The sequence below is a fragment of the Labrus mixtus genome, chromosome 8 (assembly GCF_963584025.1).
Source record: "Labrus mixtus chromosome 8, fLabMix1.1, whole genome shotgun sequence".
NCBI lineage: Eukaryota > Metazoa > Chordata > Actinopteri > Labriformes > Labridae > Labrus > Labrus mixtus.
The window spans coordinates 18,675,634-18,687,967 of record NC_083619.1 but is presented as its reverse complement, the minus strand read 5'-3'; the positions used below and the strand labels follow the sequence as shown (position 1 = coordinate 18,687,967).

The 12,334-nt window shown below is 42.1% G+C and overlaps 1 protein-coding gene across 3 annotated transcripts in view; it reads right to left on the bottom strand.

The window, feature by feature from the left end:
- The window catches only part of agap3 (ArfGAP with GTPase domain, ankyrin repeat and PH domain 3), a 117,865-nt gene that overhangs the window by 21,009 nt on the left and 84,522 nt on the right, over positions 1-12,334 (bottom strand). For all 3 annotated transcript variants that reach the window (XM_061044892.1, XM_061044893.1, XM_061044891.1), the window contains exons 12-13: positions 11,956-12,105; positions 5,869-6,024 (exon numbers count right to left, since the gene is read on the bottom strand). In XM_061044892.1, coding sequence (XP_060900875.1) covers positions 5,869-6,024; positions 11,956-12,105 — 306 coding nt within the window. The remainder of the gene's footprint in view (positions 1-5,868; positions 6,025-11,955; positions 12,106-12,334) is intronic.

The window sequence follows — 12,334 nt, the reverse complement described above, 5'->3', positions numbered from 1 at the left end:
TCTGCATGAAGTACCTCTACTCATGTTGGAGTATTTTGACAAGTCTGGTTCTGTTTTCGCTTTAGTAAAAGATCTGAGTACAGAATGTTTTCCTGTGTTTAAACTTGTTTAGAAGTGTACATCACATTTAAATACCATTAAAGGGGCGTTAGTTTGACCTGAAAATGAAAGTGGAACACTAGAGAAAGGAGGGTGACCTGAGGACGGTGATTCCTCTATTGCTGTGCCTGTGCAGCTGATGCACCACCGAGGACCTGTGGACCAGATTAGCACCTCGGGGGTTTAATGCCGAAGCCCAGCTGTGCTGTCTGTACAGCAGGCAGCATCTATTCTGTCTAAGCCTCTCGAAGACCTCTGGAGAATGCTCGGACGAACCCTTAGAAGGGACTTACAACAGTCTTTAGCCTTGAGGTTTACCCTTTTTATCCATTTGTGTGAACAGTTGGCTGAATCGATGACGAGGTGCACAAGGTGAGCTATTGTTTTGTTGTGTCGCGTCGTATGCATGCATCAGGCAGTCACTTAAAGAAGTGCTTGCCGTTCCTGTGAATTAACGAGCAGTTGGGAAGAACAGGCCAAGGCGGTGCCATCTGTAAATGTCACAGGCACTGCTTGCTCATTTTACACATCATTAAAGCCAATATTCCTAACCTGTATCAGAGCAATCAGGAGCAGGCCATTACTGCGACAGGGGCCCCAGGGGAACCACGACCAAACTCCGAAAGAAGAGAGCAGGGAGGGAGGGAGAGATAGAGCGCACTCTTTATCTATCTGACACACATACTGACGCACGTTCCTGCACACACTTTAAAACACTTTCACATGCACACGCACCAGCGAAAACAGGGCGCACGACACACCTTCCAACAATAAACAAACACATGAAATCAGCACCAATACGGCTACACTAATAGCTAGTGCATTTAACAACAGAGCAGAATGAAAACAGGGCCAATTATACATGTATCTGTGGGCAGTGTGTATGGAGCCCAAATGAGAATCTTGTTATTCCTTTCCCTCCGTACTGTGGCGCTCAGAAAGCTAAGCCATTACAACAGCAGAGGCTCCAGGGACAGCTTTCGGAAATGAGAGCGAGTCGGGGAGTGACAAAACAAAGTATTGAGATAAACACCCACCATTAGCACAGGCAGTTAAACCTCCATTTCCTAATCCTCAGCTGGACTCCAGAGGATATTAACCCTTCGTTTACCAAGGTGCGGGACAAAAGGGTCCGGATTAAGGTGGACTGACAATGTATAGGATTGGACACAGTTTCAATTCAACAGTCAGTGTCGGTTAACGCGTTGAGGGCATAAAAGGACCTCGATCACTTGCTTTCGGTTAATCTGAAGACGAGTCAGAAACGGCAAAACACTGATTTAAAGCTGCAGGACTGAGTCCAAGTAAGACAAAGGACATAAAGGAAATCAGACATGAACAAAAAAAGTTAGGGGAAAATAATCAACTACAAATGAAGACAATAAAATAGTCTCTTAGTCTTTAAAGCTCCTGTGAGGAACTTTGTGTTTGTTTTGATTTAAGCGACCGCAGTGGACAAAGTGGTATATGATATCTCTGCTGATCTTGTACTTAACATGATTTAGTGTTTTTTAATTTAAAAAATATATCCTGTTGGGGCGCCAGTAGCTTAGTGGTTAGTTTGCACCCCGTATATACATAGGCTATGGTCCTCCAAGCAGGCAGCCCGGGTTTGAATCCGACCTGCGGCTCCTTTCACGCATCATTCCCCACTCACTCTATCCACTGTCCTATCTCTAAATAAAGGCATAGAAATCCCCAAAATAAACCTTTTAAAAAATCCTTCTTTCATTTAACAGTCAAACATATCAATGATTAAGAATCTTTGTGAGCAAAAATGTAAGAAAAGAAAAAGTATTCTTCTGCAGCGAGCTGTAAATCATCGCCTGATACCTACCCCATGGCAGCTGTTTCAGACATAAAGAGTAACTTTATAGAAATAGTCACATCTACCTGTCTGCTATCACAACTAGCTAAAAAAAACTCCTCACAGGAGCTTTAAAGTTTTGGTTTCTGGTAAATACTTATAGAAATAATATATAAAATAGCCAATTCTAATTATTAGATATTGAATATCAAAAAATAAAATATTACATTTAGAGTAAGTAGTAGTGGAATAAATGTAATTTTACAGGACTAATATTTCTTCAGTCTGAGTGTTCACTTAAAGATAGTTCTGAATCAGAAGAGCTGTACTCATTATTCTATTAAGGCTCTTCATGCATGTGTAAAAACATGTGTGTCGTACATGTTACTTAGGTCATCATGTGCAATTAAAGTTAAATGTTTGCATTAAACCTCTTTGAAATACTTTGTGTACATTACAGTCAATGTTTTGTTCTTATTGAACTAATTAGTACTACTATGTCTTTTTTATTCCCAGTGATTTCCAAAGTGCATATCCCAGCAACTGTGACAATGAGTTAACAATTAATTTCCCAATCCTCCTCTAACTGCTATTACAACCCAGTAGAGGAGTTCTTCCAACCACTTTAAACTCAATCAATTTGAACTACAAAACAACACTAGTTGATTAAAATCTGTTTTTTGAACCTTTCATTAGAATAAGTGGATTATAAACCAATTCAAGACAGATTTGATTAGAAAATGTAACCATTAAAAATGAAGAGAATTGATTCCAGTCCTTCACAATACTAGTTTAAGCGTATTTGAGTTCATAGATCTCACATAGCGGCAATTATGTTAAAAAAAAAAACAAAAAAAACAAGAACGTCTTGATTTCATGTCGGTCTACTGTCGGTCCCACTGTGGGCGGCTCCGTCACTCTGACATCTCTCCCTTAGTGCATGTCCATAGGATCCTGTTTGTGTGCATGTGTGTATAAACTTCAGCCTACGTGTGTGTTGCATGACTACAGAGTGTAAAAACTGAAATTTCCCCTTGCGGGGATCAATAAAGGTTAATCTTCTTCTTCTATCAGCTGCTTCAGATCAGATCTTGTAATGTAAAGAAAAAATAAAGAACAAACTCAAAGCCTTTAAAGCAAACACTTGGCTCTTGTATTCCCCCTGTTATCTGTGACCTTAGCATGAATAAACATCTTGTTCCATAAATCTTGAAGAATCCAGAAAGAGCCTGTTGTCACTATTTCTCTCCATCCCTGCAACTTCTTCTCCACGCTCACGAGAGGATGAGCTGAAAAAACCCCAAAACAACGAGCGTTTGATACACTTTCTTTAAAAGAGAAATACATTAATGATGCTCCCTGACAGTCTGCATTAATCAGAGGGGGCTCCCCTTGAACACAACTCTTTATCGGCCATCGATTTTCCAGTGGGTTTATGGCGAGCGACACACCGAGAAAGCTCGTCGCCGGGCGGCTGCTGGGAAACACATTACGGGGCTGTCAGTTGTCTCGCCATGCATCCTGCATCATTCTTTAAGCACATGAGAAGTTCATTACACTGCACAGCTCTGACAGTGCATACCATATTAGGGACTGTGTCCAAAGTGCATAAAGGGAAGAACAGAAAAAGGTATTCTCTCTTTATCTAAATATGGCTTTAGTTCGATAAACATTCAAGAGAATAGATTAATTTAGCTTAAGCCTTTCTGGAAGTTTGCTGAAGAGATACTATTTCTCTGCAATAATTGTCTGTCATGTAGCCTCTTTTTCCCAAAATAATGAAGCTGAGGTAAATTACGTCTCGGATTTTCACCATTTTCAGCCACCATTTAGTTAAGTCATGCTAAGTACTTCTGCACCATATTTGTAAATAATGATGCACTAACTGTTTCCCGCACGTCTCACGTTGACCAAAATGATTCCTCACCTTAAGACGTGCACGCTGTTTTGATTTATGATGCTTCACAACTACTAAAATTCAATTTCAGCCTGCATTGCACACTTCTGATTGCCCCGTAAATGAGATAAACTGATAGCAATTTATTCAAGGATCCCACCTCTCCTTTCCTCTCCTCCTCTTCCTTCCTCTCCTCTTTCCTGCTCTTCTAACAGGAGACACAGCGACTATTCCAGACTTGGATGAATCCAATATTTAAGCAGCGATACGTCTGTATTCCAGACCACTCAGCAGAACAGACAAGGTGATGCTAATAGAAAAGCTTGACGAGAAGCATGAAAGAGATAGAAAACAGTGTGCGTGCTTGACGACTTGAGACACATTTAGAATCTGCCTCCTCCTGGTCTTGATTACCCTTAGATTTTCTCCTCATGAAGTCCAGGAGCAATTCGACTCCATTACTCTGGTGTGAGGCGTTTATTGATGAGATTTGATGCTGTTTGATAATGCCAGCCATCAGTCACTCTTGGCTTTAATGTGGGTGTGTAGCTCTGCCATGAGAGCCCCATTAAGAGCTAAGTAATGTCAAATAAAACACAAGAAATGGATATAACACTCAAGAAGTGTGCTGGGAGCTGTACACTGCTTCTCTACCTGAACTCTTCAGGTTAGACCTGAGAAAAAAAATCATCAGATCTGGGATTAACTTTCCCCCGAAATACTCCTACTAAAAAAACAGCAACACTTATCTCACAGCACTTATCTCGGAGATGGCGATGATGTTCCCTCTGAACAACAATGTGGTCAACAGACCCATTCAGACTTTAAAGAGAAGCTGTCAAAGACCATGATAAAAAAGTATAATGATTATAAATGCTTAGCCCCATTTAGGAGGCGTCAATGCCATTGTTGTTGTTATCCAGCGTATCAATCTTGTTGATTGATCATCCCGCTCTTGTGACATCAGTTTTATGGCCTCTGAAATGCGTCCCAGTGTTTTCACAATGCCATCCAATTAGGGTACTCCATTCATCATTGGGCCGGAGAATCATTATTAATTGGGTGGAGAGCTGACTGCCACTCCCCTGCTGAGGAGGGCCACGGCTTCTGGAGATCAGGCCATTCAGACAGCGGTGAAAGAAATGGGGGGCTGAGAGTGTGCATTGTGCAGGGGGGGGGTTCACATAGAGATACAAAACCAAACACATTTTTGTACGGCACTGCAGAATATACAAGACTACATATCCGATTTGTGGCTTCAAGTCATCTGGCATCTGTAAGTCTGTGTGTGGTTATTTTATGACAGCACGCCTTTAATTCAATCACATATGCAACACGTCGTGTTAGAAAAGAACTCATTTTCTAATTAGTATTATTAATCTCTAATTACTAGCTGCTTAAGACAGCTACTTGACTCTTAACTGCACCAAGGATCCTTCACTTGTGTCCCCCCAAAAAAACACACACACACACACACATACACATACACACACACACACACACACACACAGAACACAGAACTCGTTTGTGGTCTTAATAAGTTGTTAAAGTGTCCATGGGATTTAATCCTCAACGCTGAAAAAAGATGTAAGGCTAATTCTGACACGTCTGAACAAACCTACTTATAATGGCATTATCGGAAAATGAGCTCAGTTCTCAATATAGGTTTCAATAATCCTCAATAATGTATGAAAACATTTGTCTTACTTTGAGAAAATCTGCAAAAGAAGAGCAAATTCATGCACGTGTCCACCCATTACAGTTATTCAGAAGTGTGGACACTGAAAGATGTTGGTACTTAAGCATTGGTCAATCTTTACCAGTGAAATATTGAAAACCATGAGGACAGTTTAATAAAAAGTGGTGGATATATGGTATTTCATGTACATATTTGAGGACCATTTTAATGTTCTAAGTAACATAGAAAATCTACCTAAGAGCTGTTGGATCAAAAAGAACCTGTAGGTGAATTAGTTAGTTGTAGAATTAGCTAGTCTCATAATCAAATGTCTTTGTGTTAGAAAGTTTGGTACTCTAAAGCAGTATCAGAGTGATTGGGTTGTACCTTCATTGCCTGCCGATAAGCCGTCTGGCTTGGTGATGCCCGTGCTCTTTTTCCGCCTGTGTTTCTTGCGGTTGGCGTGCGGAGAAGGAGGTGGCTCAAGTTTAGGACTCGTGGCGCTGCCCACACTGGAATTTGCAGGATCACTCATTCCATTGGCTGAAGAAGACACAGAAGAAGAAGAAAAAACATTAATCCTTTATATGTTTACTTAAAAAAGTGTATCACTGCTCATGTAGATAAGCTTAAGTTTCATTGTTACAGCATCAGCCTGAAAGCTACAGGCAATACAGACAGAGTACAACTTTGCAATCCTTAGCTACTGACAAATGAATACAGCATGATATGCAAGTCTTTATATATTCCTACTATTCTGTCATCATAACAGGGGTTTTTAGTTGTGTTCAATCCCACGAAATCATAGTCCAGATCACCTCAAAGTTTCAAACACTAAACAGTATTCAGGCTAATTCAACAGTGAAGCATCGAAAGAAATGAGGCTCTAAATTGTGAATCTCTTAAATGAATGGAATGAATATTCCCAGAAGATCATCACACTGAGTGCTTGAACTTTCAAACCATTGAGAGGAAAATAACTGAATAACTGAAATGTAGAAATAAAAGTCTACTGGTTGGTTTAAGTGCTTTGATGAACCATCAAATAAACATCAAGACCTACAGAAGATTGAGCGGATGTCCAAATTAAAGTAAAAAAATGACTTGATGAAAAATGAACTAGGAATTTCTATGACACTGCATTATAGAATCATGTTGGCTCCGGTTCAAGATTTTTTTTTTTTTCTGCTTAATGAGGACTGTTTATAAGTCTGCTATTAATTAAAGATTGCTCTCATCTGAAGCTACAAGTCTAGTATAAAGACAGAAGTATGAAATTAAAAATAAACATCTCTGCATTACATGTGTAGAATATTAATGGCTGATTTGGAAAATATGAAACTATTCTTTTGAACCAAATCGTATCATCGTGTACTGACAATGAGCAATGAATAACAAATGATGTAGTCTTCATCGGAAGCGTCATGCAAAGTAGAGGTAGACTTGTCACATCTTTAAAATGTGTTTGTCAGAGTTGGAAATGGCTTTGAGTGCTCCAAAAGTAAGTGCGTCGCTCTGTTTTTAGACAGAGTGAAGGACAGGTACGGGGCCATCAGTGAACAAATGGTTACCTAAGTTAGCCTGCAGCAAAGCTCTCTATATGACTGTCTGAGAGTGACAGGGGGCTAAGAGCCGGCTTTGTTTCTTGTAAGTGATTTTATAAATGTGATATTAACCTGTGCTACCGTTGGGCAAAGGGATAGGAGGGATGGGACGATAGGAGGGGGATGTCAGCTTGCCATCTTTCTGATTTCCTGACATTTGACATCACTTTCCCTTCTTTCCCCCTCCGGATGCCATTATGAATCTGGGAGCGGGGGCCAGGGGCCTGGGGGAAGCAGGGAGGGAGGGCCGGTAGATGGGCCCCATATTGCTCTCCTCTTACCACCCTGTGTGGTGCTGGCAGCCTCCTCCATTGTCTCCCATCAAAAGCTCATTGTAGTGTGGCAAACTCCATTCATTTCCCTGTGCACCGTCCCAGCCCCAGGGGTGGAGTGCAGGAGGACAAGGGGGCTCAGGGATTATTGCTGTTGTCGTTGCCAGTTGCACATACTATAATGTGCGGCACTGTGCCATTAGCCAGTGTACAACATTAGGCCTAATTCGGTCATTACCTTTAGGGAGATGGGGCTGTCTTGGAGGAGTAAGATGGGCTCAGCGGGGGATTGAAGATGCTAACGTGGGGGGAGAGTGGAGCTCTGAGGGCCTGGGGATGCTTTGCTTGAGCGTGGGCAAAATATAGGAGACATCACCTGAGACACACACAATGTTTCTGCACTCAACTTAGTGATTCCTCTTAATGAGGGGGGATGTATACAAACAATAATGTCATGAATACAAATGAATAAGAACTGCTGCCATGTTTAATTTGCAAGACGATAAGTGAATATTTAAGAACTAGAAGATAAGTAATCTTGAGGTTTTAGCATAAATAGCAAAGTTCTACTTGGAAAATAATACTACCTATTAATAAACACAACACTGGGGCTTGTGCTAGCCTACACACATTAGGCTCTCTGGTGTGTTTTGAATGGCAGCACGCAGCCACACATGTAGCAGCCCCTAGTCGAGGCGTCTGTTTCAATTTCCCTGCTCTCTTACAACAGCCCCCCTGAGACGAGTCATTAGCTGGCTCAGACAGCTGGGGGCACAGGGGTCCTCCATGTGCACCCCCCCCCTTCCCTCTGATTCCTCCCCCCTCTCCATCCCAGCGTCTGTCCTGCCAGCACGGCTCCGTATGGCGGAGGGAAGACTTGCGCTCCAACCTGCCTCCGACGTGACAGCCAGCATTTGTTTAATGTCGCTTGAGGTTAAAGGGGAGGGCTGCCCCTCGGGGGCCCAACCGTGTCATAAACACCTCTAATTATCAATTTCTGCCCTTAATGTTGTGGAAAATGACCCTGGGTCTGCTCATCGTGCACCTCCTGCACCTGAAACATATATTGGGAGGTACTCTTCCCTTATCGTGCACAAATTAGGCTTAAAGAATTCTGGAACATGACGGCATAGGAGCAGGAAATGGATAATACTACAGTCCACATCTCTGAGGAATAATATCAAAGCACCTGGATCCTAATGGTTTTATAACTTAGAGTCTCCTGACTCTCTGTGGTTTTCAGGACCAAACTATACAAGACAATATTTCTTAAGTAGAGAATGATCAAGTCAGAATTGGACTTACTCTGTGTTCACTGTGGTTATTAGAGAGCTGCTAGTTTGTATGAGAGCCATCAGAACCAGGCTGGGTCATGAAGCACCCTGGGGATCAGGAGTCTCTTTCCCACTCAGCCACCATCACCTGGGCAGCTGAATAGGTATGAGCCTAACCTGTGATTACTGCATATTACACTTCTACAAGGAGATGACAGTTTAAACATGATTCAGGATGAAGTCTATGGGTGAGACAAAGAAGGGGCTGCTAACAGCTTCCTGCCTTTACCAGTGTCACACTGAGAATGAATGAGAATGAAAAAAAGGGTGAGAGAGAGGAAGAGATAGAGAGAGAGGCTGAGGGGGGGCGATGAAGAGGAGGGGAGTCATTTCATTGTTATTCAAGAGGCTCCGGGTGAGGAGCACTATGATTCCACCAGGCCCCTTGACATGGCAGCCCTGCCTGTCCTCAATCAAAGCCAACGGCTGCAATTAATGGCAAAAATTAGAAACAATCACCGCCTCCCCCTTATTATCCTCAATTAGAGCGTACTAATCAAGGCCTGATCGCGCTCTGCTGCTCTCTCCAAACTAAATGTCAAACTTCATTACGGCCTGGCGTAGAAATCAAACGCCCCACATGCTATCACCCTCACATCGGGAGGCCAAGGTGTAAAACACAGTGCCACAGGAAAAGGCTATCTGTGCATTAACTACATGCGTCCTGATACGCAAACTTAAGAGGAGAGAAATAACTTAGCCGAACTAAGTCACGACTACTAAGAAGTAATCAGGAGGACAGGGATGCAGATTTGGATAGAGAGGATAAGCAAAATATGAATAGGTGTAGAATGAGCTGTTTGTAATTTGGATCAACTTCAGATTATTTTAGGAACCCTTTTTTCCCGAAAAAATGTCAAGCTTAAGCTTCCCAGAGCCTGAAACAATGTTTCTAATTGCAGACTTGCAAGTCCAACAAAAAAATAAATTTATGAAAAAGAAAAGCAGCAATTACTCAAAATGTAGCAGCTGGGATCATGCAGGAAACGTTTCTTTCTGTTGTCTCCTTCTGTTGAACATCATAATCAATCTATTGAATTTGACCTTACAATCACTTGTTTCAGCATGAGAGCAATGACCCAAATCTCCAACAACAGGTTAACGCTGATTTAAATAGTGAATGAGGGGGAACACTGATCTACTGTAATCTTTTGCCTTTGGGAACATGACATTACTCACACTGTGAGCAGGACTTAAGTTCTTGTCATCAGCGAGCCGGTCACATTGTTTGAGCCTCTTGCTTTTAATTCAGGTTCAGAGATTGAGGTGTACCAAGGAGAGCTGAATCTAAACAAGCACCCAGCGCATTAAGAATGAGTGTTCTTATGAATGCAAGCAAAGCAATAGAAAAATTGGGCCGGGATTTAATCAAAAATCTGCGCTCAATATTCAAGAGACGTTACTATCTGTGCTTCTGCCTTTGCTCAATAGGTTTACAAATGAGGACATTCTTTAAATAATATGGAAATGGTTACCTGGCTAAGATGCATTCATTCACTACTGAATCATCAATCTACTGTTTTTGCATCTCAGAATCACATTTTATGTTAACCTGCAACCTTCACCAAGGATAATGGAGTGATTGGGCTTGGTTCAAGTCAATTCAAATGGCAAAACATGAGCACCCTTCACTGAGGAACACCCTCTATTGATTATTGAAGGCACATTAGGTAGGAAGATAAGAGTGTCGCATTTCAATCAGGCTCGTGTTTTTGGAGAGTCAAGTCACATTTCACTCTGCCGACATATTCTAATGTGATAACTCAGATTTTTAAAATTGTAAACAGACATAAAGATGTTCAGAGAAGTTGTTTTTATCCACAAAAGATGTTCCGAGACTTAAAACTGTCTGCACTGACTATGCACTGATTACAGAGAAACTCCTTTCCCGAAAACGTGCAACATATCTATCATTTGATGCAATGTGTCTACCATTATTTTCAGCTCATTTGCCTCACTCAAGCTCATTTGTGGTTACCTTAAGAGTAGCATGAAAATAATTGAAGAAAATAGAATAATGGAGCAAATTGTGGATCTGATTTAGTTGAAGACTGGATGCTGGTTAATGAGCTATGATCAAATAAGAGGGCTTTTCAGTTTACCAAACATGAAAATGGAAACTTCTAGGCCTCCTTATTTTCCAAACAAAATGTTCAGGAATCAAAATCTGTCCTGTGCAAACGGGCCGCCAAACGCACACATTCACAAACATCCGTTATGAATCCCTTTCTTCTCCCACATATACATTTTCCTACAGAGGAAAACATGATTCGTTGAAAAAAAAAAAAAAAAAAAAAAATCACATACAAACAAAAAAGAAAAAAAAAAGAATCAGCAAGAACACACACATACACAACATACACTTATGCTCATTTATTTGAGGACCCCACGAATCTAAGTAATTCTGCTTTGGGCATGCCGCTGATGGGAGACGGGGGTAGGGGGTGATGGAAGTGCCTGCGTCCAGGCAGAATTGATCGTTTGGCAGCTCCAAATGAGAGACAGTCTTGTCTGCGGAACCACGAGGGTCGTGCAGTTGGACTCCAGCAGCGCTCGTAAAGTGCGCTCTTTAAACTGCCGGGGCCCCTGGGAGCCCATGGGGAGGGGGGGAGCCGCCGCCGCGCTAATGAGAACTACCAGAGTGCAAACATGCATGGAAATGACTGTTATTCTGTTGATGTGCATTTAAGTGCTTTTTTACTGCCAACCACAAAGAGAGGGAAATAACTGGTGATGAATGGTACCCCCAAAAAAGCATTCATTTTCCTCTTCGGAAGAAAAGAGAGGAAAACAGAGGAGGAGAGGGGGGTTAAGAGTAAGATGGAAGGTAAAGACAGAGAGACAGAATGGGGGGTTGGGGGGAGGGGGGGGGGGGGGGATGACATGCATGGTGAATATATTATCTTACTTCACTCAAGTACAGTGACAGGGTGCAATGTGACAGGGAGGCAGTAAGCAGGGATGCAATATAGCAGAAAGTTCTTCTCCTGTGAACAAGGTGCTGCTTCTCTCAAAGAGCAGCAGCCAAAAAAGGTCACAGCGATCAGAGCCCTGATCACCTAATTATGAAAATGAGGCTTCAGCCGTGTGTCGTATGAAAAACGTACGCAAATTCATTTCCATTACACCGCGTCTCTGCATCAGATTCCTTTATTTTGCATTAATTCCCTCTTGTCTTTCTCGGTTCTGATATTTGATTTTAGTTGTTAATGTATACAGAGGTCTTTGGACAAGATTAAGGGAATGTAAATGTGAAGGTCTTACGGGCTCCGCTGCTTGTACTGGTGTTGATGGCTTCATTCCACTGGTCGGCGCTGGACACAGAGAAGGAGCGTTGGTGCATGCCATCTTTACTGCTGCCAAACACAGACCCGCCTGTCTGGAGGGAGGAACTGCTGTTGGAGTGAGGGGCACCTGGAAAACAAGCGACACACATGAGAAAATGAATCCTGCATCCTTGTGCTTCCTCACTAAACCTAACCTGGCATGCTCGTCTTCTTTAGATCAAAACAATTCTTTAATAAAGGTGATAAAGTTGTAAATGAGTTTAGAGCTGTGGTAGTTTCTGCAGCACTGCAATGCTGCTGCTGCTGCTACCTTATTTGTGCACATCCCTCTGTCAAACACCCCCCTTCAGACAGTC